Raw genomic sequence first — 27,308 nt, 5'->3', positions numbered from 1 at the left:
AAGTTTCTTGGAAGGTCCTATTGTTTAACGGAATACTCTGTAGCACCACATTTGACATTTTTGAAGACTTAACAAAGAATTTTATAGCTACCCTGTGGCTTTGAGACCATCTTTTCCTAGCATGGCCCTGCATTACATCTTTACCTAAACTGTTAATTTTGGCATCATTTGGCATCTGTGGAAGCTGGAAAATTTCAAATTCAGCAAGCTCTTGTTACTTTTTATTTAACAGTCCTTCTTTTGGCTTATTTCTCTTCCCTCACATTTTCATCTGAGCAGCAAGAAGAAACCAGGAGGCACCTTCAACATTTCACCTGGAAGGCTTAGCCAGACCATCAGTTTCCTCTGGCACATTTTCCATTTCCCATGTTACTGCAGGTGGCAGTGCTGGAAACTTTCTGCATAAACTTCCCTCCTCTCCAGCTCCATACACTGCTAAAGCTATGGGCTCTTCTCTGATTTCCTGACACTTTTTAGGGTGTCCAATCTCAAAGCCATTTATTCAGGAGTTCCTGTCACCTATCGTCTGTCTTCTCTATTCTAGCCTCAAAGTTCTGCTCATGCTAGTTTCCCATTCCAGGCTCCTGACATCCAGTCATTAATTCCACAAATTTTATTAATCCTCTTCTATACACAAGGCACTAGGTGTTGGGGAATTCCTAGTCTTTACCCTCGTGTTCTGTTGGAGAGACATGTCACTCAAATAATCCCAGAAGCCGTGATAAAACTGCAACGGAGTGGGGTGCATGAAGGAAAATCAGTGGCCCTCTGAGGTCACACAGTGAGGGGATCTGTCCTAGTGAGTGCGTGGCTAGGGAAAGCTTCCCTGAGGATGTGACATGTACATAGGGAGTGGGTTCCCTTGAGAAAGAAGATGAACAGCACATGGTGAGCTCATTAGTCAAGATGGTCAGTGTATATGAGGGACAGGAAGGAGAACTGGAGGCGGGAGTGGAAAGAACAGGAGGACCCTTCCTGAGAATCGCCTAAGGGGCTCAATAGGGACAGGTCACCTCAATCCTGGGTCTTCATCCAGGCAGGTGAGCATTAAACCATTTGACAAACATTTAACATCTACTTTGTGCTAGCACTGTGTGCTGGGGATACAACGGTGAATGCATCACACAAGTTTCCTGCCCTCAAAGGGTTGTAGTAGCAGGAGAGACAGATTAATAAGCAAATAATGAACTAGAAAATGTCACATGTACAGTAAGTGTTGTGAAGGAAATAAAACAGGGTGAAGTGATGGGGACTGGCTGAGAGACTTCCTTAGGTTGTGTGACTTGGAAAAGCTTCTCTAAGGCTCTGCATCAGATACTGGATATATCAGGTACTATGTGAAGACAGGAGGAGGTGTGCCTCTGTAGTGTTTGAGAGAGGAATATTCTGGCAGAGGCCCTGAGGCTGGAGCATGCTTGAGGTGTCCAGGCACTGAGTAGAAGTCCAGGTAACTGTAGTTCAGGTAGAGACAGCCTCAGAAGTGAGGCTGGGAAGCAGAGTCCAGTGGCAGGAGTGGCAGGAAGGACATTCTTGGCAGCTTGTTCAGGATACACTGGACATAGGCTCACAGTCAGGAAACAATGTGCAGATTTATCTTCCTCTATTCATTTGTGCAGACTTACTTTGGCCCAGAGTGGAACAGATAACCCTGCCTGAGACAGGCTTGGTCAGGTGGGGAGCTAGGGGAGGGGTCAGCGGCACCCAGACTGGGTGGAAGGGAGCATGGAGAAGAGGAGTAGCCTAGGGGGAAGCCTGGGGTGGTAGAAGGCAGGAAGGGCACAGGCAGAAACCCCAATATTCATCTGGACACACTGTCACTGTCTCCTGCAGGCGACTGCGTTTGCAGAGGGTGAGGATCTTGTTTGGCTCTGCCCAGTGGATGGCACACGGTAGGAACTTGGCACATGATTCTTGGATGAATGAATGAGTGAGTGAGCGGGTGAGAGAGTGAAATGATCTGGTTGGCGAGTTTCCTCCTACCAACTCAGCCTTGCAGCAATGCCTAACCAGGGAGAGCCTGCGCCTTTTCAGAGCTCTGTGAATTCTGAAGGGTCTATCACAAGTCTTCTCGCCTATAAATGCAAGCAAGCCCAGAGAGGGTGAGTGACACACCCTGGCCACTGTCACACAGACATTGAGAGCTCTCCCCACCCCGCCCAGGGTGACTTTATGCCCGCCCCGCGCCCCCGCCCCTCTCGCCTCCGCCCGGCGCCCCTCCCTTCCCTGGCTCTGGCCTTGCTCGAGGCCCTGGGACTGGCAGAGGCGGGTCCCACCTCTCCGCCGCCCTGGGCCGGCCTGGGCCAGCCCCTTGTCCCCCGACCGACGCTTTCAGAGGTCCCTTCTGGCCCGCGACTCCTACGCCTCCTCCCGCGCTTGGTGAGTGCCCCTGAGCCCCGACGCTCCGAGGGAGGGAGCCTGTCCCAACTCGCGACTCCAGGGACTCTGAGCTCAGGTCCCTCAACTGGGCTCCCGGTGGACGCCGGAGCCTCGCCGCAGGGACGCCGGGTCTGGAGTCCGGATCCGCGATTACCCCTGGGGCAGGTGAGCCTCCAGTCTAGCTAGGGGTCCTCAGGCTAAAGGACCATGGTATGGGGGCGGGGCTCGCCGAAGGTGGGGCCGGACCCGGCGAACAGGGTGCTTTACCGAGCCAGCACAGCTCAGTGAGTGGAAGTTATCTGACCAGCTCACAGAAGAGAAAACTGAGGCTCCGAGAGAGAAAGGGACAAGCCGAAGGTGGTGACTGGGCCGGTCCGTGGTGGAGGGGCAGTCTGCCTCCGGGGCTAAGTCCCTCACCCCATTCGGGTGTGGAAAAGATCCCCCCTGATTGGCCAAATCTGGGGGCCGTGCACAAGGACCTCTTGTGATTGGAGAGCTCCCCTGGTGTAGCGGGGCACTGACCCCTGGGCTCCAGCTTGACCCCAACCCCGGGTTCCCAGGGTGGCGCTACTTGGAACCCAGCACCCCCCCCCCCCCCCTCGCACCTGTGCAGGCCCCTCGTTTGTCACCTCCCTAGAAAAGGCAAGAATCTCCCTCAGGTGCAGATGGAGACAGAATTTAATATTCTCACACACTGGGTTAAGAGTATGGGCTTGGCGTCAGGTGACTGTTTTCTCCCCACTCCCTCACTTCTCAGTGACCTTGGGCAAGTTTCTGGAACTCTGACTCCGTTTCTTTGGCTAAAATTGGGGTGGGGGGATAAATACTAACAGTACCTTACCTGCTAAGATTGTTTCAGGATGGCATGAGTTTATGCACTAAGGCCCTAGGCCCTCTGTGAATGTTGGCCACTCTCCCCCCTATGAGGATCAACCTTCACGACAATGTTGGGAGACAATCCTGTGACATTTTGGAGACAAGAATTTAAGCCTTAGAGATGCAAGTGATTAGCTAAGGTTGAATACAGGTCTACAGGCTCAAGTGGTCTAGGGGGCCTGCCCGTGTGCCCAGGATAGTGAGAAAGCGGATGAAACATGAACCCCCGCGTACCCTGGCTGTGGAACCGACAAGCATCTGCCCTGCCAGTGGCCGAATGGAACAGACTGACTGCAGGAGAGGAATCAGCTCCCCCCCCCCCCCACCCCTGCCATCATCCCCGAAGGGCAGCTGGTGGAACAGGATGCCTTGTGGCTGTGCCCTGCAACTTGGCTGAGCCTCTGCCCTCTCCTAGAGTTGCATTCTTTTGTGGGTCTCCAGACCAAAGCAGGAAAACAGATGGCCCAGAGCTGCTGTCCCTGCCCTGGGCTGCCCCTCTTGAGCAGGATCTGATAGCTGGGTCCTGGGGAGCCAGGTCTGGGCTGGGTGCTTGGGGTGGGAGGCCTGGGAGGCTCTGACAGCTCTACAGCTGTACCCACGCACTGCCGGGAACAGGGGCGCACGCCCCTGCCAACACAGGAAGGAGGTGGAGGCTTGCAGGCTGCCCACTCAGCCAGCCCAGCTGCAGCAGCCCACGTGGGGCTCTGTACTCCCTTCCCCGGCTCCACTCCCCGCCCCCTGCGCTTCCTGATCTTTCTGCTGGCCAAAGGTCAAGATTGGCTGAGGCCCCGCCCAGCGCACCTGTCCCTGCCACACTCAGCTTCCCTGGACTGTGACCACAGCCTTCCTGGTGGCTACCCTGACCCTGCCTCCCTGCTTCCAAAGGGATCTTGTTTGTATTGCTTTCTTTTCCCACAAGTAATATGTGCTCAGTATAGAAAAAGCCAGAACATTCAGGTAAGAAAAAGATAATTACTGATAATCATTGAATATACATACCCCAAATCCAAAAAACTCTTCTCAGTAACTTTTAACATTTCTGTGGGAATCCTCCCAGGTTTTTACACTGCAGGTGCACAAACATACACACACCCACAGCACTTTTAAAAATTACAGTGGTTTGGGGCGCCTGGGTGGCGCAGTCGGTTAAGCGTCCGACTTCAGCCAGGTCACGATCTCGCGGTCCGTGAGTTCGAGCCCCGCGTCAGGCTCTGGGCTGATGGCTCGGAGCCTGGAGCCTGTTTCCGATTCTGTGTCTCCCTCTCTCTCTGCCCCTCCCCCGTTCATGCTCTGTCTCTCTCTGTCCCAAAAATAAATAAAAAACGTTGAAAAAAAAATTAAAAAAAAAAAAATTACAGTGGTTTGTCACCTGTGGGGGTGTTTTGACCTACATATTCCAGGTAGTGAAACAGCGTGTTGCCACTTCTAACTGACTGCGCTGGGTTTACCCAGTGTGAATGTATCATAATTTTACAACACTCATGCCTCTATTTGCTCATCCAAATAGAATTTAGAAGTGAAAATGCTGAGTCAGAATTTTCTAGGATTTTGGTATTTATTGCCAAATTTTCCTCCAGAGAATTGGTACCAATTTGTTGTCCCATTAGTGCTACAGGAGCGCAGCTGTTTTCTCATAATCTAGACAACAGCTGATATTTATATTGCTTAAGCCCCTTCCAATTTTAAAAGAGAAAAATAGTCCCTTGTTTTATTATGCATGAATTATTCGATTAATTGCAATTTGAACATTTTTATTTATCTATTGGCTCTAATTTTTTTTCTTTTGGCAAATTGCTTTCAGACACATGTAAAATCTTCCTGTATGAAAAGCCATCACATGCTTTCTTGTATATTTCTTCTTTAGTGTCAAGTTTCTAAGCCCCATACTTACTGGTATTTTCTTATACTTTGATGTTTTCTTCTTGTATTTGATTTTTTTAATACTTATTTTAATCCATTTGACCTGTATTTTGAAGTAAGATGTGAACGATACACCTAGATTTATTTATTTGTTTGTTTAAATTAGTTTTTAGAACAGTTTTAAGTTTATAGAAAAATTGAGCAGAGTACAAACAGCTCGCATATAGTCCCTCAGCCCCTGCCCCCTCCACTGTCACTTATTAGTAACACCTTGCATTATTAACATTAGCCTGATACATTTGTTACTCTTGATGAGTGGATACTGATACAACATTCTTTTTGTTTTTTTTTTTACTTTTACTTTTTTATTTTTTTAATGTTTATGTATTTTTGAGAGAGAATCAGAGAGAGACAGAGGTGAGTGGGGGAGGGGCAGAGAGAGAGGGAGACACAGAATCTAAAGCAGGCCCCAGGCTCTGAGCTGTCAGCACAGAGTCCAACACGGGGCTCAAACAAATGGACTGTGAGATCATGTTGGACACTTAACTGACGGAACCACCCAGAGACCCCCTGATACAATATTCTTAATTAAAGTCCATAGCTTACATCACTCTTTGTGTTGTATATTCAATGGGTTTTGACAAATGTATAAGGACCTGCATCTGACATGACAGTAGATAACTGTGAAAAAAATCTCCTGTGTTCCACCTGTTCATCCCATTCTCCCCTCCCCAAACCGTGTCAAACACTGATTCCCCCCCACCCCCACCCCATCTTCTTAGTTTTAAGACTCTCATAGTTAGAATAATACAGTATGTAGCCTTTTAAGACTGGCTTCTTTCACTTAGCAATATGCATTTATATTTCCACTGTATCTTTTCATGGCTTAATGGCTCATTTCTTCTTAGCATGGAATAAAATCCCATTGTCCAGATGTACACAGTTTATTTATCCATTCACCTACTGAAGAACATCTTGGTTGCTTCCAAGTTTAGGTAGTTATGAATAATGATGCTATAAACATCTGTGTGCAGGTTTTTGTGTGGACCTAAATTGCCAACTAATTTTGGTAAATGCCATGGAGTATGATTGCTGAATTGTATGGAGAGAATGTGTTTAGTTTTGTAAGAAACTGCAAAACAATTTTTCAAGGTGACTACCATTTTGCATTCCCACCCACAAGAATGAGAGTTCCTATTGCTCCCCATCTTCGCCAGCATTTTCATTGGTGGTGTTTTGGATTTTAGTCATTCTAATAGATTTGCAGTGGTATCTCATTATTGTTTTAATTTGCAATCCTTAGTGATATATGATGTTGAGCATCTTTTCAAATACTCATTTCCCGTCAGTATATCTTCTTTGCTGAGTCATCTGCTTAGGTCTTTCCCCCATTTTTTTATTTAAGTTGCTTTCTTATTGTTGAGTTTTAAGAATTTTTTGTATATTTTGGATACTAGTCCTTTATCAGATGTGTGTTTTGTAAATTTTTCTCCCTATCTGTGGCTTGTCTTTTGAAGAGCAGAAGTTTTCAATTCTAATAAAGTTCAGTTTATTACTTTTTTTCTTCCATGGTTTTGTTGTATTTAAAAAGACCATAGGCCATCTGGACTTTCTTCTATGTTATATTCTGTGAGTTTTATAGTTTTATCTAAATGTAGATTTTACATTGGAGCACCTGGGTGGCTTAGTCGGTTGAGTGTTCCACTTTGGCTCAGGTCATGATCTCACAGCTGGTGAGTTCGAGCCCCTCATGGAGCTCACTGCTGTCAGCACAGAGCCCACTTCAGATCTGTCCCTCTCTCTCTCTGCCCCTTCCCCACTTGTGCTTTCTCTCTCAAAAATAAATAAATAAATAAATAAATCTTTAAAAGAAAATGTAGATATTACATTTAGGTCTGTGATTGGTTTTTGAGGTTTTTTTTTTTTTTTTTTGCATGTGGAAATAGTTCAAGAATAATGTGTTGAACAGTCTATCCTTTCTCTACTGAATTGCCTTTACTGCTTTGTCAAAGATCAGTTGACTGTTTTTGTGTGAGTCTGTTTCTGGGTTCTCTATTCTGTCTATTGAAATATTTGTCTACTCTTTTGCCAGTATCACCCTGTCTTGATTTCTGTAGCTTCATAGTAAATCTTGAGGTTGGATAGTGTCAGTATTTTGACTTTGCTCCTCTCCTTCAATATTGTGTTGGATAATTCAGGTCTTTTGCCTTTAGTATAAATTTTAGAATCAGTTTGTTGATATGTGCAAAATAACTTGCTAGGATTTTCATTGAGATTGTGTTGAATCCAAAGATCAAATTGGAAAGAACTGATATCTTGACAATATTGAGTTTCCAATCCATGTATGTGCAATATCTCCATTTATTTAGGTTTTATTGGATTTCCTTCATTAGTCTTGTGGTTTTCCTTATATTGCTCTTTTACGTATTTTGTTATATTTACACATAAATAATTTCAGTTTTGGGTGATAATATAAATGGTATTGTGTTTTTAAAATTTTTTTAATGTTTGTTTATTTTGGAGAGAGAGAGAGAGAGAGAGAGAGAGAGAGCAAGCCTGGGAGGGGTGGAGAGAGAGGGAGACACAGAATCTGAAGCAGGCTCCAGACTCTGAGCCATCAGCACAGAGCCCAACATGGGACTCAAACTCAACAACCATGAGATTCTTTGACCTGAGCTGAAGTCAGGTGCTTAACTGACTGAGCCACCCAGGCACCCCTGTTTTTAATTTCAAACCCCAATTGTTTATTGACGGCATATTGACTTTTGCATATTAACCTTCTCTCTTGTAATCTTCTGATAATCATTAATTAGTTCCAAGAGTTTTTTGCTGATTTTTGGAGATTTTCTACTTGGACAATTATGTCATCTGTGAACAGTTTATTTCCCACTTTCCAATCTGTATACCTTTTATCTCCTTTTCTTGTGTTACTGCCTTGCTAGAATTTCCAGTAGGGTGTTGAATAGAAGTAATGAAAGGGAACACCCTTGACTTGTTCCTGATCTTAGTGGGAAAGTTTCTAGTTTCTCACCATTAAGTATGATGTTAGAGGGGCATCTGAGTGGCTCAGTTGGTTAAGCATCTGACTCTTGATCTCAACTCAGGTCTTGATCCCAGGGTGGTTAATTCAAGCCCCACATTGGGCTCCATGCTGAGTGTGGAGCCTACTTAAAAAAAATGTGATGTTATAATTTTTGAGTTTTTTTTTTTTGTAAATGTTCTTTACCAAGTTAACTTCCTCTCTATACCTACTTTGCTGAGAATATTTATCATGAATCGTTGTTGGATTTTGTCAAAATTGTTCTTTTAAAAACCTTTTTTGATTGATTTATTGTGTAATTTACATCAAAGTTAGTTACCTTCAGGAGTAGATTCCTTAATGCCCCCTACCCATTTACCCATCCCCCCTCCCACAACCCCTCCAGCAACCCTGTTTGTTCTCTATATTTAAGAGTCTTTTATGTTTTATTCCCCTCCCTGTTTTTATATTTTTTTGCTTCCTTTGCCTTAACTTCATCTGTTTTGTATCTTAAATTCTTCATATGAATGAAGTCATATATTTATCTTTCTCTGACTAATTTCGCTTAGCATAATACCCTCCAGTTCCATCCACGTAGTTGCAAATGGCAAGATTTCATTCTTTTTGATTGCCGAGTAATACTCCATTGTATATATATATACCACATCTTCTTTATCCATTCATCCATTGATGGACATTTGGACTCTTTCCATACTTTGCCTATTGTCAAAAGCACTGCTATAAACATTGGGGTGCATATGCCCCTTTGAAACAGCATACCTGTATCCCGTGGATAAATACCTAGTAGTGCAATTGCTGGGTTATAGGATAGTTCTGTTTTTAATTTTTGGAGGAACCTCCATATTGTTTTCCAGAGTGGCTGCACCAGTTTGCATTCCCATCAGCAGTGCAAAAGAGATCCTCTTTCTCTGCATTCTTGCCAACATCTGTTGTTGCCTGAGTTGTTAATGTTAGCCTTTCTGACAGGTGTGAGGTGTTATATCATTGTGGTTTTGATTTGTATTTCCCTGATGATGAGTGATGTTGAGCAGTTTTTCATGTGCCACTTGGCCATCTGGATGTCTTCTTTGGAGAAGTGTCTATTCATGTCTCTTGCCCATTTTTTCACTGGATCATTTGGTTTTTGGGTGTTGAGTTTGATAAGTTCTTTATAGATTTTGGATACTAACCCTTTATCTGATATGTTGTTTGCAAATATCTTCTCCCATTCCTTCGGTTGCCTTTTAGTTTTGCTGATTGTTTCCTTCACTGTGCAGAAGAGTCCCAATAGTTCATTTTTGCTTTTGTTTCCCTTGCCTCTGGAGACATGTTGAGCAAGAAGTTGCTGTGTCCAAGGTCAAAGAGGTTTTTGCCTGCTTTCTCCCCTATGATTTTGATGGCTTTCTGTCTTATGCTTAGGTCGTTCATCCATTTTGAGTTTATTTTTGTGTATGGTGTAAGAAAGTGGTCCAGGTTCATTTTTCTGCATGTCGCTGTCCAGTTTTCCCAGCACCACTTGCTGAAGAGACTGTCTTTATTCCATTGGATATTCTTTCCTGCTTTGTCAAAGATTAGTTGGCCATACGTTTGTGGGTCCATTTCTGGGTTCTCTATTCTGTTCCATTGATCTGAGTGTCTGTTCTTGTGCCAGTACCATACTGTCTTGATGATTACAACTTTGTAGCGTAGCCTGAAGTCTGGGATTGTGATGCCTCCTTCTTTGGTTTTCTTTTTCAAGATTGCTTTGGCTATTTGGGGTCTTTTCTGGTTCCATACATATTTTAGGATTATTTGCTCTAGCTCTGTGAAGAATGCTGGTGTTATTTTGATAGGGACTGCATTGAATATGTAGATTGCTTTGGGTAGTATTGACATTTAACAATATTTGTTCTTCCTATCCAGGAGCATGGAATCTTTTTCCATTTTTTGGTGTCTTCTTCAATTTCTTTCATAAGCTTTCTAGAGTTTTCAGTGTATAGATTTTTCACCTCTTTGGTTAGATTTATTCCTAGGTATTTTATGGTTTTTGGTGCAACTGTTAATGGGATCGATTCCTTGATTTCTCTTTCTGTGACTTCATTGTTGGTGTATAGGAATGCAACCGATTTCTGTGCACTGATTTTATATCCTGCAACTTTGCTGAATTCATGAATCAATTCTAGCAGTTTTTTGGTGGAATCTTTTTGGTTTTCCATATAGAGTATTATGTCATTTGTGAAGAGTGAAAATTTGACCTCCTCCTGGCCAATTTGGATGCCTTTTATTCCTTTGTGTTGTCTGATTGCAGAGGCTAAGACTTCCAATACTATGTTGAATAACAGTGGTGAGAGTGGACATCCCTGTCTTGTTCTTGACCTTAGGGGGAAAGTTGTCAGTGTTTCCCTATTGAGGATGATATTAGTGTTGGGTCGTTCATTATATGGCTTTTATGATCTCGAGGTATGCTCCTTCTATCCCTACTTTCTTGAGGGTTTTTATCAAGAAAGGATGCTGTATTTTGTCAAGTGCTTTCCCAGCATCTATTGAGAGGATCATATGGTTCTTGTCCTTTCTTTTATTGATGTGATGAATCATGTTAATTGTTTTGCAGGTATTCAACCAGCCCTGCATCCCAGGTATAAATCCCACTTGATCGTGGTGAACAATTTTTTTAATGTAATAATTTGGAGCTGTTTGGCTAATATCTTGTTGAGGATTTTTGCATCTATGTTCATCAGGGAACTTGGTCTATAGATTTCCTTTTTAGTAGGGTCTCTGTCTGGTTTTGGAATCAAGGTAATGCTGGCTTCATAGAATGAGTTTGGAAGTTTTCCTTCCATTTCTATTTTTTGGAGCAGTTTCAAGAGAATGGGTGTTAACTCTTCCTTAAATGTTTGGTAGAATTCCCCTGGAAAGCCATCTGACCCTGGACTCTTGTGTTTTGGCAGATTTTTGATTACTAATTCGATTTCCTTACTTGTTATGGGTCTGTTCTAATTTTCTATTTCTTCCTGTTTCAGTTTTGGTAGTGTATATGTTTCTAGGAATTTGTCCATTTCTTCCATATTACCCATTTTATTGGCATATAATTGGTCATAATATTCTTTTATTATTTTTTTTATTTCTGCTGTGTTGGTTGTGATCTCTCCTCTTCATTCTTCATTTTATTTATCTGGGTCCTTTCCTTTTTCTTTTTGATCAGACTGGCTAGTGGTTTATCAATTTTGTTAATTCTTTCAAAGAAGCAACTTCTGGTTTCATTGATCTGTTCTACTGTTTTTTTGGTTTCGATAGCATTAATTTCTGCTCTAATCTTTATTATTTCCTGTCTTCTGCTGGTTTTGGGTTTTATTTGCTGTTCTTTTTCCACTTCCTTAAGGTGTAAGGTTAGGTTGTGTATCTGAGATCTTCCTTCTTTAGAAAGGCCTGGATTGCTATATACTTTCCTCTTATGACTGCCTTTGCTGCGTCCCAGAGGTTTTGGGTTGTGGTGTTATCATTTTCATTGACTTCCATATACTTTTTAATTTCCTCTTTAACTGTTTGGTTAGCCCATTCATTCTTTAGTAGGATGTTCAGTCTCCAAGTATTTGTTACCTTTCCAAATTTTTTCTTGTGGTTGATTTTGAGTTTTGTAGCATTGTGGTCTGAAAATATGCACGGTATGATCTCGATCTTTTTGTACTTAATTAGGGCTGATTTGTGTCCCAGTATATGGTCTATTCTGGAGAATGTTCCATGTGCACTGGAGAAGAATGTATATTCTGCTGCTTTAGGATGAAATGTTCTGAATATATCTGTTAAGTCCATCTGGTCCAGTGTGTCATTCACAGCCATTGTTTCCTTGTTGATTTTTTGATGTGATGATCTGTCTACTGCGGTGAATGGGGTGTTGAAGCCTCCCACTATTATGGTATTACTGTTGGTGACTTTCTTTATGTTTGTGATTAATTGATGTATATATTTCGATGCTCTCACATTTGGTGCATAAATGTTTACAATTTTTAGGTCTTCTTGGTGGATGGACCCCTTGATTATGATATAATGCCCTTCTGCATCTCTTGATACAGTCTATTTTAAAGTCTAGATTGTCTGATATAAGTATGGCTACTCTGGCTTTCTTTTGTTGACCATTAGCATGATAAATGGTTCTCCATCCCCTTATTTTCAATATGAAGGTGTCTTTAGGTCTAAAGTGGGTCTCTTGTAAACAGCATATAGATGGATCTTGTTTTCTTATCCATTCTGTTACTCTCTGTCTTTTAATTAGAGCATTGAGTCCATTGACATTTAGAGTGAGTACTGAAAGATATGAATTTATTGCCATTATGATGCTTGTAGAGTTGGAGTTTCTGGTGGTGTTCTCTGGTCCTTCTTAATCTTTGTTGCTCTTGAGATATATATTTATCTTTTCTCCCCTCAGAGAGTCCCCCTTAAAATTTCTTGCAGGGCTGGTTTAGTGGTCACAAACTCCTTTAATTTTTGTTTGTCTGGGAAACTTTTTATCTCTCCTTCTATTTTGAATGACAGCCTTGCTAGATAAAGAATTCTTGGCTGCATATTTTTCTGATTCAGCACACTGAATATATCCCGCCACTCCTTTCTGGCCTGCCAAGTTTCTGTGGATAGGTCTGCTGCAAACCTGATCTGCCTTCCCTTGTAGGTTAGGGACTTTTTTTTCCCTTGCTGCTTTCATGATTCTCTCCTTACCTGAGTATTTTGTGAATTTGACTATTATATGCCTTGTTGATGGTCAGGTTTTGTTGAATCTAATGGGAGTCCTCTGTGCTTCCTGGATTTTGATGTCTGTGTCTTTCCCCAGGTTAGGAAAGTTTTCTGCTATGATTTGCTTATATAACCCTTCTACCCCTATTTCTCTCTCTTCCTCTTCTAGGACCCCTATGATTCTGATGTTATTCCTTTTTAATGAGTCACTGATTTCTCTAATTCTTAAATCATGCTCTTTTGCCTTAATCTCCCTCTTTTTTTCTGCTTCACTATTCTCTATAAGTTTGTCCTCTATATCACTGATTCTCTTTTCTGCGTCGTCCATCCTTGCCGCCGCTGCATCCATCCATGATTGCAGCTCAGTTATAGCATTTTTAATTTCATTCTGGCTATTTTTTACGTCTTTTATCCCTGCATAAAGGGATTCTAATCTATTTTCAACTCCAGCTAGTATTCTTATTATCGTGATTCTAAATTCTGGTTCAGACATCTTGCTTGTGTCTGTGTTGGTTAAATCCCTGGCTGTCATTTCTTCGTGCTTTCTTTTGCAGTGAATTCCTTTATTTTGTCATTTTGAAGGGAGAAAAGGAATTAATGAGGTAGAAAAATTAAAATTAAAAAAATTAAAATTAAAAAATTAACCCCCCCCCCCCCCCCACAAATCGAATAAATGATGCTAGATCCTAGGTGTGTTTTGGTCTGGGTGTTGAAAGTGGTTTGACAGATTAGAGAAAAAAGGGGAGGAAAAAGGGAAAAAAAAGGAAATCATTTGAGAATTTCAAAAAATGAATACACTGAAGTAGACTAAAATGAGATGATGGAAGTAAAATAAAATTTGAAAAAATATACACAGAAGTAAAGAATATAATAGAAAAAATTAAAGAAATATTTTTATTAAAAATTAAAAATAAAAATGAATTTTTTCTTTTTCTATATTCAAGAGAAAGAAAAGAAACAAAAAAAAGAAAAAGGAAAATAAAGGAAAAAAGGAAATCATTTGAAAATTTGAAAAAGTGAATACACTGTAGTAGACTAAAACAAAATGATGGAAGTAAAATAGAATTTGAAAAAATTTACATAAAGGCAAAAAATATAGTAAAAAATTAAAGAAAAATATTTTTAATAGAAATTGAAGGTAAAAATGAAGTTTTTCTCTTTCTGCTTTCAAGAAAAAGAAAAGAAACAAAAAAGAGTAAAAAAAGAAAAAGAAAAAAAGCAATTGTTTGAAAATTTGAAAAGATCAATACACTGAAGTAGACTAAAATAAAATGGAAGTAAAATAGAATTTGAAAAAATTTACACAAAAGTGAAAAATATAGTAATAAAAGTTAAAGAAAAATATTTTTAATAAAAATTTAAAATTAAAATAAATTTTTTCTCTTTCTGTATCCAAGAAAAAGAAGTGTAAAAGAGAAAAAAAAATTGAATAGATGGACCTGCTAACAGATTGAAATAGGACTGAAATTACTTTCTTTTCCCCTAAAAGTCAGTCTATGTAGTGCTTTATAGTCCATAAACTAAGCCAGCGGTGAGACTTGTGTTCCTGAAGAGTGAAGTTGGCCCAGTTGGGCAGGGCTCAGTGTAACGGCTCCGATTTCCACTAGATGGTGCTGGTAGCCTACTGGGGTGGATTGTTGTGGCGCTCATAGGTGCGTATGCGCATGGGCAGGGGTGGTGAAAATGGTTCCACCCAGCTACCCAGTCTGTTCTCCCAGATCAGCAATCACGCACCTGCCCTCTGTCTTCAGTTTTCATCCACTCCCTGCTTTTTCACTCTTTGTGACCAGGCCCCAGGCAGTACCTCTCTCCTGAGTTTTGTCTCAGATGCAGCTGCTTTCCCCAGCCCCTTACTTCCGAAAGACTGCGGCTTTGACCTGTCCTGCCCCTCTGCAGAAGGGTCTCACCAATCAATGGCCAAATGCTGGTTGCACCCAGGAACACCTGCTGGACCCTTCTGCTGCTGGTGCCCCGACACTGTGGCCAGGTGCTAGCCCACCCCAGAAAAAGTTCATGAGATAGTGTAGCAGCAGCATTTCAGGGATTATGGAAGATCACAACACACATCTGGCACTAGGCTTCACCCTTAATGACCTTGTTCCAGCACCAGCGAATGTGGCCATTTTCTGGGAACCTCTGGGACCAGGTGGCTTCAACAGTCTCTACCAAATGTCTTTCCAGCAGTGGAACCGCTTTTCCCCGTGTGGCCCAAGATCCTCCCTGATCCCACTCTGTTCCTGGGGATTTGCCCTTCCCTCCTGAGCACTGCCAGATATTGAGCTGTGGAGTTGCAGACTTTGCACTCTCCTTGTTTAGTCTTAATGGAATTTAAAACCCTCTCCTTTCTCCTTTCTCCCTTTTTAGTTTAGTCCCTACAGCTGTTTCCAATTTTCCACTTTATCTCCAGCTGCTTTTGGGGAGGGGTGCTTTTCCCATATTCTCTCCCCACTCCCCAGTCTCCATCCTCTCTCTGCTAGCAAAAGCACCTCCCTTCCTGCACCTCTTGCTCCCCAAGTTCACTTCTCTGTGCCACGTACCTACTGAATTCTGTGGTTCAGGTTGTGCAGATTGTTGTGTTAATCCTCCAGTCAGTTTTCTAAGTGTGTAGGATGATTTAGTGTTGGTCTGGCTGTATTTCATGGATGCGAGACACACAAAAAACTTCCATGCTGTTCTGCCATCTTGGCTCCTCCTCCATCCATAATTTCTTTATCCATTCATCAGTTGATGGACATTTAGGCTCTTTCCATAATTTGGCTATTGTTGAAAGTGCTGCTATAAACAACATGCTTAAACCTTGAAAACATTATGCTAAGTGGAATAAGCCAGGTACATGATTTCACTTACATGTGATACCATGTATGGGCAAATTTACAGAGACAGAAAGTAGATTGGAGGCCAACAGGGGCTTCTGGTGGCTAATGGAAAGTTACTGCTTAATGAACATAGAGTTTCTGTTTGGGGTGATGAAATAGTTGTGACACTTACACAATACTGTGAATGTAAAAGAGTTCCGAACTGCACATTCAGAAATTATTAAAATGGCAAATTCTCTATTACATATTTGTTACCATTATTACAAAACTTTTTAAGGTATAATAAACACAAAGATAGACAAACTGACAATGGAACAGAATACAGGCCCAGAGATAGATTTACTCATATGTGGTACTGGAAAAATATCTCTGGACTTCCACTTCCTGCTATACACAAAAAATTCTAGCAGAATTGCATGCAATGAAATATAAAATGTAAAACAATAAAGTTTTTTCTAATACCTCTCTTTTTAAAATTAACACTTTATTTTTTAGAGCAGTTTAAAGTTTGCTGGAAAATTAAAGGGAAGGTACAGAGATTTCTTACATCTCCACTGCCTTCTGCCACACACAGCACCCCCCCATCCCAACATCCCCCACCAGAGTGATACATTTGTTACAATTGATGAACCTACGCTCACACAGTGTCACCCAGAGTCCATAGTGTACATTGGGGTTTACTCTTGGTGTTGCATGTTATATGGGTTTGGACAAAAGCATAATATACGTACTCATCATTATGGGATCACACGGTGTTTCTGCTGCCCTGAACATCCTGTGCTCCACCAGTTCATCCCTTTCCTCTTCTCCAACTCCTGGTAGCCACTGATTTTTATTGTGTCCAATAAAAATTGGGGTTTTGCCTTTTCCAGAATATCATAAAGTTAGAGTCCTACATTATGTGGCCTTTTAAGAGTGACTTTTTTTCATTTGATAATATGCATTTAAGATTCCTCCATGTCTTTTCATGGCTTGATAGCTCGTTTCTTTTCAGTCCTATTGTCTGAATGTCCCACAGTTTATCAATCCATTCACCTACAGGAAGACACTTTGGTTGCTTCCAAGTTTTGGAAATGATGAATAAAGTTGCTATACATATCCATGTGCAGGTTTTCGTGTGTATGTAAGTTTACAACTCCTTTTGTAAAGACCAAAGAGTGTGGTTGCTAGATCATATGGTAATGGTATGTTTAGTTTTGTGAGAAACTGCCAAAATGCCTTCCAAAGTGACTGTGTCATTTTGCATTCCGTCAGCAATGTGCGAGAGTGCATCCATTGTTTACTTCACAAATCGTTCCTTCGATGTTGTATCTAAAACTCACTGTATAACCACGATGATGAAATTTTCTTCTGTGTTACCTTCTAGGAGTCAGAATTTTGCATTTCACATTTAGGTCTGTGATGTATTTTGAGTTAACATTTGAAAAGGGTGTAAGGTCTGTGCCTGGATTCACATTTTTGCATGTGGATGTCCAATTGTGCCAGCAACATTTGTTGAAAAGCTCTCTTTCCTCCATTGAGTAGACTTTGCTCCTTTGTCAAACAATAAAGATTTTAGAAGACAGAGAGAACTTCTTCATGAACTGGCAGTAGGCAACAATTTCTTAAGTAGAATACAAAACCCACTAATCATAAAGGGAAATTTTGATAAAGTGTACTATGTGAAGTTTAAGAACCTGTGTTCAGGGACGCTTGGGTGACTCAGTCAGTTAAGTGTCTGACTTCGGCTCAGGTCATGATCTTGCAGTTTGTGGGTTTGAACCCCATGTCGGGCTCTGTGCTGACAGCTCAGAGCCTGGAGCCTGCTTCAGATTCTGTGTCTCCCTATCTCTCTGCCCCTGCCCTGTTCTCTCTCTTTCTCTCAAAAATGAATACATATTTAAACAATTAAAAAATATATATCTCAGGGGACTCAACTCTCAGTGTTCCATGCCAACTTGGGAAGTTTCAAGGAGGAATCCCTAATTCTCCAATCTCCATGCAACTCACCTACTGTGGCATCTAAAATCCATCCCTTGCAGAACTTTCTCCTCTGGTCCCTTTCACAGTAGCGACTCCCTGCAGCATCCTGATACTCAGGGAGCCCCAGAGATAACCCCAAGTGGTTGAGGAGGGCAGGGTGGCCAAGGTGCTGTGCAGCTGCCCACTTGGACTAGGGTTGGCTCTCCGAGGCCAGTGAGCCCTGTCTAATGCTGCAGTCTTATTCCATCCCCAGATCCTTCTGACAGATCCCTGCTGCCATGAAGATCGCCGTGATTGGGCAGAGCCTGTTTGGCCAGGAAGTTTACTGTCACCTGCGGAAGGAGGGACATGAGGTCGTGGGCGTTTTCACTGTCCCAGACAAGGATGGAAAGGCGGATCCCCTGGGTGAGTGGGTGGCCCAAGAACAGGGAAAGGGGGTGCCTGGGCAGGCAGATAGCAATGGGTGGTGGGTGGGAGCAGAAGATTGCAGGGTCTTGTGTTGTTTGTGGGCATCCCTGGCTGGAGGCAGCTGTACATACTCCACCTTGAATCCTGCTCAGGCACCAACTGGCTGCTGGGATTTTCTGGAACAAAGTAAAAGTCCCTTCCCCACCTGATCATGGGGTGGGGGTTGTGTCCTGGAGAAGGGACATGGAGAAGCCTGGCCTGCTCCCAGGGCCCTGCTCTCTGACTATTCCAGGCTTCTCTGACCCCAGCATCAGGCTCTGAAAGGGCTGCTAGGTCAGTGTTCTCAGATATGAATGTGCACCATATCCCCGTCACTGGAGTGCCTGTTATGCCCAGTCCTGAGCCCTGCCCTGGGAGTTTGTTTAGAGAGATGGGTGGGGTCTGAGAATCTGCATTTCTAACAAGTTCCCAGGTGAGGCTGAGCCTCTGGCTCTTGGAAGAGCCAGTTTGACAATCACTAGCCTCTGGGCTGGGAACATCAGCAGCACAGCAGGAACCCAGGGGAAGAAGGAGGGGTGCTCAGCTCAAATGAAAAGACCCTCCATGGACATTCATAAGTCCTTCTTGGGCCAGATGGATGCAGAATATAAAGTGGGGCTTAAAAATGGAAGGTCAGGGGCGCCTGGATGGCTCAGTCGGTTAGGCCTCCGACTTCAGCCCGGGTCACGATCTTGCGGTCCGTGGGTTCGAGCCCCGCATCGGGCTCTGGGCTGATGGCTCAGAGCCTGGAGCCTGCTTCTGATTCTGTGTCTCCCTCTCTCTCTGCCCCTCCCCCGTTCATGCTCTGTCTCTCTCTGTCTCAAAAATAAATAAACGTTAAAAAAAATTAAAAAAAAAAAATGGAAGGCCAGATTGGGAAAGGAGCCTTGTGGGGCTGGCCAGGCACAGGGGTATGGTTCATAGAAATAATCTCTAGACTGAAAAGCGTAGGCTGACCCGTGGAACCAGCTCCAGTATCATCCTGATGCTAGCCAGTGCACACTCTTGGACTTGACCCCAGTGTGATCTGTGATACAACCTGAACTCACCACAAAATGAACCCTGATACCAGCCACTAAGTGACCACTGATACCAGTCTATGAGTCTGGACCCAGATGGAGCCTGGGTGGGGCTGCTACTTGACCCTGACCTTGGATGTCTTGCAGAAGTATTCCTTGGTCATAGCGTGGACAGCTTTTGCAAGCACAGTCCAGTCGGCTCACTTTGATCCCACATTCCCTCAACGTCCCCAAATGCAGGGCAGAGGCAGAGGGGGCTACAGAGCGGGTCAGGTCTAGTCGGGGACCAGTTATCAGGATGGATGTTCTAACAGAGAACCCAGGATAGGGATGTGTTCATTACGTGCTGAAGAGGGGCAGGCAAAAGGGAACTCCAAGCTATCAGGGTAGTGAATGCAGCTGGCAGCTGCCACTTCCCAGGCTGGGGAAGTAGAAGGAAGCTGTGGCTTCTAAATCTCGGAAGCTTGGGGCTGGAATTCAGACCCATGAGGACTGCATGGTGCTCCTAGGTGTTGGTAACTGGGCAGGTGCAGGTAGGGATGCTTGCAAGCTGAGACCCAGACTTTGGAAGGCAGACATGGTGGGAGGAAAGTGTACGTTTGGGTAATTCTGCAGATGTTGGGAAAACGGCAAATTAATCCAGCTGCTCCTCTGGGAAAGCACTGCTGCAGCTGGGGTTAAGAAGTGAGGTGGCATGGTTGGGTGGGGCTCTCAGGACAGGAACCTGACAGAAAGGAGCAAACCCCACCTCCCTCACTTTCGCCTTCCCCTCAACCTTTTAGTGTCCCTCCATCACCCCTTATTGGCAGTGCTTGACAGGGAGTATTTGACGAAGCAGGAATGCAGTTTGTAGGGTCCCAGCTGCCATCCCAGAAAGTGGTTGAAGGGTGGAGGACAGAAGCTTGGGGACAGCATGGCGAGGCTTTGGGAGGGGTGAGGAGAAGAGCTTAGCCTTCAGGGGTCAGACAGGAACCTGGGAGAGCAGGGAGCTCAGATGCCTTGGTGGTCAGCAGAAGTGAGTCCAGGCAGAGCAGCCACTGCAACCTTGCCCTTGGCCAGTGCTGTCCCCTGGGTTGTGTTCCCTCTGTGCTGCCCAGTGGAGTCCCGCTGGGCAATGGGGAAGGGCGGGAGGGACAGGCTGGGAAAGAAGATGTAGGAGTCACTTTGCTGGGAAGGCAGTGGTGGCTGTGGGTGGATGGTTGCAGGGAGGGGCCGGTTTCTCACCTGCTGTTCCACAGGCCTGGAGGCCGAGAAGGATGGAGTGCCAGTGTTCAAGTTCCCCCGCTGGCGGGTGAAAGGACAGGCTCTGCCCGATGTGGTGGCGAAATACCAGGCTTTGGGTGCCGAGCTCAACGTCCTGCCCTTCTGCAGCCAGTTCATCCCCATGGAGGTCATCAATGCCCCCTGCCACGGCTCCATCATCTACCACCCAAGTCTGCTCCCCCGGCACCGAGGGGCCTCGGCCATCAACTGGTGAGACAGGACAAAAACACCCCCATCTGCCAAGAAGTCATCCTCCCCTAGCCCACAACTTTGCTCTGGGGCCACAGAACAGGCATCATGCAGGGGCCCCTCCTGTGCTGCCAGATGGCATCCACATGGCTGACTGGTGAGATGTTCTCAGTAGTGCCAAGAGTGCCAGAGAGAATCAGGGACAGACCTTGCTAAGTGCTCTGGGTTCCTACAGTCAACTGTGAAGTACACACATCAGTGGTCCCACCCTGGCAGGCAGGGTCACTGGGACAGAATGGGTTAAGGGACTCGCCCAAGGGTACCAACCCAGGCAGTGTGACCAGAGGCCTGCTTGAACCCACACCCACTGCCAGTACACAGCAGCGTCCTACTTGGAAAGGGATAGAGATGGAGTAAAAGGTCATCTGAACAAGATGGTTTGACATGGTAAGTGCTAAGGGGACAAATGGAACCATGTGACTGATGGTGCAGTTTAACTGGGTGATCAGCAAGGGGAGGCATCTGAGCTGGGAAGAGCAGGGGTTTGTAGCCAGACTGAGATTCAGGCTCACCGACCTCAGGGTCAGGCTCCCTGACCTCCTTGGTTATGTCTCTTCACTTCTTAGACCTTAGTTTCCTTATCTGTAAAAGGGGCATATAATGCCTGTGATACCTGTTGGGGTATTATGTCACATCAAGCATATAGGGCTTTTACCACAACACCTAGCAGGTGCTAGGTGCTCCCGGATTGCCCCCTAGACTCAGGCTTTAAAACTTGTGCTCCCTAGGACCCTTATTCATGGAGACAAGAAAGGGGGTTTTACCATCTTCTGGGCAGATGACGGTCTGGACACTGGGGACCTTCTTCTCCAGAAGGAGTGTGAGATCCTCCCGGATGACACCGTGAGCACTCTATACAACCGCTTCCTCTTTCCTGAAGGCATCAAAGGGATGGTAAGGGCTGGGAAGTGGCCATGCCATATGTGGGCCTCCCCTTACTGGTATCCAGGCCCAGCCTGCCCCCCAGGCTCTTTCCCCAGTTCCAGGATTCTAGAGGGAGAGAGCTCTCAAAGAGGCAGGATTAGGGCATACAATGTATTGTTGTTAGGCAAGACTCTTGCTTACAACTGACCGAACCCAATTCGGAAAGCTTATCCACAAAGGGAACATTTTTGGCTCATTTAATATAGAAGACAAAAGACAAGGATGGTGCCAAGCATGGCTGAGTCCAGAGGTAGAAGCCATGTCTTAGGATTCTGTATCTTTGCCTTCCTTCTGATTCTACTTTTCTCTCTTTGATGAGCTTCATCTTCAGGTGGGCTGCCCTCAAATGAGAGGAAAAGTAGTCACTGATGGCTCGAGGCTTTTGCCTCTGGATTCCAAAGGAAGAAAAACCCTCTTTCTCACAAAATTCCTGAATGAAAAATCAGAGAAGCCCAACTGTAGTCATATAGGTTAAGTTGTCTGCAGGAGACAGGGTTCTGTTATCAGAGCAAGACAGACAAGGACTGATGTCAGACACAATTGTGGTTGGTACAGCAGGCAGGCCCCATGGGACCTGACCCCTTAGGGACTGGTGTGTCTGTGTGGCTGCTGGTGGTGGAGCCAAAGGAAGCCAGCCAGAGTTGACCAAAAGGCAGAGACACACATGAACTTCTGGTTGGTTCCAGCAGCAGTCAGGAGTCAAAGAGGAGGCTATCTCAGAGAGGAGAACATTCCCTGTTTGGGAGTAGCGATAAGCAGAGCAATGATGTGAGAGTGCTCACTGCTGCCCAGATGTCAGCCATCTTTTATTTTTCGTGTATGTCAAACAAGATGCCTCTTGTTTTCCCTCCCATGGAGTCCACCTGCTTACAAAAATAGTGAACAAAGTAGACTTGCTGGAGATTTGATAGGAGAGACAGAGAAGGGGCTTATCTGACATATCCCACAGGAAACAACTTTAGTGGTTTAGAGCTAGCTGTGCCATCCAATATGACACCTGCTAGTCACATGCACCTATTAAATTCACTAAATTGAATTCTAATTAAAAATTGAGGTCCTCAGTTCCCATAGCTACCTTTCAAATCCCCAGTACAGGAACTACACTGGCTGATGGCCACTGTATTGGACAGTTCTGACACAGAACATGTCCCTCAACCAGAACGTTCTGCTGGGCAGTCCTGCTTTAGATGTTTCTGACATTCTCATCACTTCTTGGTTTGGGTATCTCTGGGGGTCCCCCCAGGACCCCCTCAGGATGGACCTAGGCTCCTTGTCTCTCCTGCCCACTTCCCTGATTCCTTCTTCGACAATCTCCCCTTTTCCTTCACAGAAAAACAGCTTCCTGCTTAATCTCAGACCTCCAAACACCTCATGGGGCTCATAATCCATTCCCCTTAACAGACAGGGAAGGTTTTAGATGAAAATATGGGAATTGTGTTTGTTACATCTGTATAGGGCTTTGTAGTTTATATAATCTAAGTTCTCAGAAGGTATAAGATCTTCTATGTAATCTTCTAAAACTGTGTTTGGTAGAGATGGCAGGGTTTTGTACTCCTCCTTCAGATTGGAATTAGATTCAGACTAACTGTACCCATTCCTATCAGGGATATTCCTTGGGTACCCATGGAGTACCTGGCATGGGGCCAGGCAAGTCTGGTCAGTGTGGGGCTGAGTTCAGGTTCATGGTGAACCCAGGGCCTGGGAGTGAGGGGAGGGTTGTAATGCTGGGGATGCCAACTGACCTGGTCTCCTCAGGTGCAGGCTGTGAGGCTGATCGCCGAAGGCAAAGCCTCCAGACTCCCCCAGCCTGAGGAAGGAGCCACCTACGAGGGCATTCAGAAGAAGGAAACAGCCAAGGTGAGTGCAGAGCCCTGCCCACCCCAAAGGCTGCCTGTGCATGTGCTGGGGTGCAGAGGGTGTTCCAGGGAAACTGGGGTTTAGGCTTACTAGCCAAGCTATAATTGTTTAAGGCCTGAAGAGAGAACAGCCCACGCAGGAGAAGTGTGAGCAAAGTTCCTGTGACACCTGGACAGGCAGGCAACAGGGTGTGTTCTGGGTTGTTCTCTGTTCCCCTTTAGGAAGAATGGACAGGCAGGGTCTCCAGGGAGAAGAGCTGAGGTGGGGCAGTGTGTAAAACATCAGCCACAGTGCTGGAAGTCTCTAAGATGAGATCCGAGAAGTAATTCAGTTTCTCAGAGCTACTGCAGCTTTGGGCATGGGGAAGCTTATGGGCTGTACCTCTGATCAGGGCTTATGGGGTGCATAGGGGTCTTTGTGAGCCCTGCAAGTGAGGAGAAGCTGTTGGGGGGCCTATGGGATGAGCCTGCACTCTGCTGGGGAGTCTGTGTCAGGCCTTGGCCACCTTAACTGAGTGTTATCTTCCCCAATCATCCTCCTAAAGTTTACACAACCAGTGAAAGGCTGGGGTCAGAGAGCACCCAGAGCTGGGGTACCAGAGAGAGGCCTGTTCCAGCTCAGGGACTCAGACCAGTGCTCAACAGGAAGCCAGATGTCCCAGCTCATTCCCCAGGGCTCCTCTCAGTCAGGGTTCATCAGGGTGCAGGACAGGTTGGGGAGGGTGGGAAGTGGGAGGTTGGAGGGTGGTGGGGAAGGGAAGGAGAGAACAAGTGTGTTGTCTGGATGGCCAAGGAGTGGGGAAGAGACTGGCTGAGCACACATGTCCTGCCCAACAGATCAACTGGGAGCAGTCAGCAGAGGCGATTCATAACTGGATCCGAGGGAACGACAAGGTGCCAGGCGCCTGGACAGAGGCCTGTGGGCAGGTGTGTTTGTACTTGGCTAAGATTGGGTTGGATGCACTCGTGTGCCCTACTATCAAAATATGTCTGAACTGGCTGTCAAAGAGTCACTGCCTACACCCCCAAACCCACCCAAGTGCCCCCAGTCACCTCAGTCCCTCTCCTAAGACCATTAGATCCGTCCACCATCTGGTGGCTGAAGGATAAAGTTCCAGCACAGCTCAAGGCCTCTGGATCCCTGCAACAGCTCTGGGTTCAAGCTATGTTGGTTGTAAAATATTTTGACTCCCACCCATGGGCTTGCAGAGATCCTAAGTCCAGCTGTGACCTTGACTTGGTCCCAGTGGGGCAGAGTACCATGCTCAGGCTAGGGCTTGGGCAGTGGGCAGTCCAGATACTGCAGATGGTGAGCCCTGGCACTCACAAGCTCTCAAGAGGTATGGGGATTTGGCAGGACCGTCATTGGGAACAATCTGCTCCCCACAGAGGGCAGTCTTGTTCTCCACAAAGCCTCAGACTGTCCAAACCCCTGACTGCTGACTAACTCCCCAGACTCCATCCATGAGTCTCTCTGCTCCCCCCATCACCACAAGATTCTATGCAATGTGACCAGTGCTTAGTGGCATCCCCAGGGTACTCTGTGATGCCTTGGGCAGATTTTCTCCTAGTGTGTGTCCACCTGAGGTCTGAGGCCAGCGGCCAATACATAGGATCCTAGGGACACATAGAACTTGAGGGCTCCCTGAGGACTCTGAGGCTCTTCCAGGTCTTGTTTGTGCTACTGGAGGCAGAGTCCTAGGGGTCGCCTAGGACTAGTCTTGTGTTGTGGCTGCCCTAGCTGCCTCTCTCCTCCCCCTAGCCATGCCCAGCTCCCTTTCATCCCCTTAGCCCTGTTCAACCTTGCCTGGAATGCCAGCAGTGGGGGCCTCTTTCATCTATCATCTTTTGGTTTTCCTGTCCTCAACAGAAGCTGACTTTCTTCAACTCAACACTAAACACTGAAGGCCTGGTGCCCGAGGGAGAAGCCTTGCCTATCCCAGGAGCCCATCAGCCGGGGATAGTAACCAAAGCGGGACTCATTCTTTTCGGGAATGATGACAGAATGGTAATGGTTCTGCTATGGGTCACATGTCTGTACTTTAGGCTCCAGGCGACACACACATGTCCAGGTGCTCAGCCCTGGCAGTTAGACCCCAGGCTACTCTGGAGAAAACATGGTAAAGTGAGACCGCAGGCTCCAGGAAAACCCCCGGAAAACCCCTTGCTTGCACCCAACCCACTTCCCTGTTCGGGGAAGGCTGGCCCCTTGCTCTTTGTGACCAGGTCCCCCAGCCAGAGTTGGGTGCCTTGTGAGAGTATCAGAATCAGGGAGAGGCTCTGTGCTGGGAGCCCTGAATTTGCAACCTCCTTTCAGTCCAGCAGAGTGTCCAGGTGCCGCTGGGTGTGGTGACTGAATCTCTGTGCCTCAGTTTCCTTCTTTCTGAACAGGGACATCATCATGAGAACCTCTGGAACCATGCCAGGCATACAACATGCCCTGACTCATGTTAGCAGACTCCACGACTCTGAGTAACAGCTACTATTTATGCAGTGCCTTCTGTGTGCCTTGGCACTATTTTAAAACAATTTAGATCTATTAAATTTGATTTTCCTAACAACTATATGAGATATGTATTAATATTATACCCATTTGCCAGCAGAGAAAACTGAAGCAAAGAGGTTTAAATAACCCTCCCAACATCACCAAGTTAATTTGTGGCAGAGTGGGGATTCAAGCCTTAAAATTCTGGCTCTGATGCCCAGGTTAATACTCCCTCTGTACAGTGGTTGGGCAGGTCTGGACTTTAAGATACTGGGGGCAGGGAAGGAGTACAAGCAGGGGTCTCCAAACACTGTGGAGATTTCAACAAATCTCATGGATATGGAATCATTGGCTGCATCAGTGTGTATAGACCAGATAGAATGTGGAACAGCTTTGCTGGGGATGGATGCGAGCTCACTCTGGGTGCCTATCTTGCTGTGTCTCGCCATTGGAGGGCCTGAGGATGCCATTAATGTCTGCAATGTATAGTGAGTGGCTGTTTTAGGTATTCGTGATGGATACATGCAGTTGAAAGATGCTATCTATCTTGGGTCAAGTTCCTTTGAAGCAGTGTCTGAGACAGGAGTTCTTGTGCATGTGACTTATTGAGGGAGTACTCTTGGAAAATCCCATACAATGTAGGGCTAGACTGGGGCAGAGGACAGTGCTAAGCAAAGATATAAGGGTTCTGGAGTCTGCCATCTTCTGTCTGATCCCAGGCACTGCAGTGTGAATTGCATCTGCTGATTATGCCCCCGCATACTCACATCGTTAAGTCCTCGGTTTCTGCTGCCCCTGGAGAAGGAGGGTGGCAATGAGGCATCAGCCCTGGGCCTCTCTATGCATGGCTGCACTTATCCGCCAAAAGCCATGGAGGAGGAAGGTACATGTAGATTGCTAATGACCTATACTGCAGCAGCTGGAGGATGGGAACACGGGCTAGGAGGAGCTCTGGGTAGGGGGCAACAACTGTGCCCTCTGTGATGTCCACAGGGACAGCAAAGCAAAGGAAGTAGCCTTGGCGGAACCCTTGGTTGAAGTATCTTTCAGGAACTTTTAGCTGGGTCTAGCTGGGCTTTAGCTCACAGAAAGCTCCAGAATATCTTCAAAAGTCAAGAGGGTGGAGGCCAAGCAGGGAATCTGGCTTCAGTTATGTCAGGGCATATAGAGAGTGCACCATTCTTATAATTTTTTTTTAATTTTTAATATTTATTTATTTATTATTTTATTTATTTATTATATATAATTTATTGTCAAATTGGTTTCCATACAACACCCAGTGCTCATCCCAACTAAAATTTTTTTTTAACGTTTATTTATTTTTGAGAGAGAGAGACAGACAGACAGAGTGTGAGTGGGGGAGGGCAGAGAGAGAAGGAGACACAGAATCCGAAGCAGGCTCCAGGCTCTGAGCTGTCAGCACAGAGCCCGACACAGGGCTCCAGCTCACAA

General features: G+C 45.3%; 1 protein-coding gene across 4 annotated transcripts in view; it reads left to right on the top strand.

Annotated features, from left to right (window-relative positions):
• The first annotated feature begins 2,239 nt into the window (after positions 1-2,239).
• The window catches only part of ALDH1L1 (aldehyde dehydrogenase 1 family member L1), a 106,338-nt gene continuing 81,269 nt past the window's right edge, over positions 2,240-27,308 (top strand). Inside the window, exons 1-7 of one of the 4 annotated variants that reach the window (XM_058725743.1) lie at positions 2,240-2,541; positions 17,867-18,018; positions 20,318-20,552; positions 21,320-21,485; positions 23,271-23,372; positions 24,209-24,298; positions 25,242-25,379. In XM_058725743.1, coding sequence (XP_058581726.1) covers positions 17,892-18,018; positions 20,318-20,552; positions 21,320-21,485; positions 23,271-23,372; positions 24,209-24,298; positions 25,242-25,379 — 858 coding nt within the window. In that variant the 5' untranslated portion in view covers positions 2,240-2,541; positions 17,867-17,891. Of the gene's footprint in view, positions 2,542-4,110; positions 4,210-17,866; positions 18,019-20,317; positions 20,553-21,319; positions 21,486-23,270; positions 23,373-24,208; positions 24,299-25,241; positions 25,380-27,308 lie in introns of those variants that run through there. The other 3 variants (XM_058725740.1, XM_058725741.1, XM_058725742.1) reach the window with 3 other exon arrangements.

Source organism: Neofelis nebulosa, chromosome 4, assembly GCF_028018385.1.
Source record: "Neofelis nebulosa isolate mNeoNeb1 chromosome 4, mNeoNeb1.pri, whole genome shotgun sequence".
Taxonomy (NCBI): Eukaryota; Metazoa; Chordata; class Mammalia; order Carnivora; family Felidae; genus Neofelis; species Neofelis nebulosa.
This window is presented reverse-complemented; position numbering and strand designations above follow the sequence as displayed.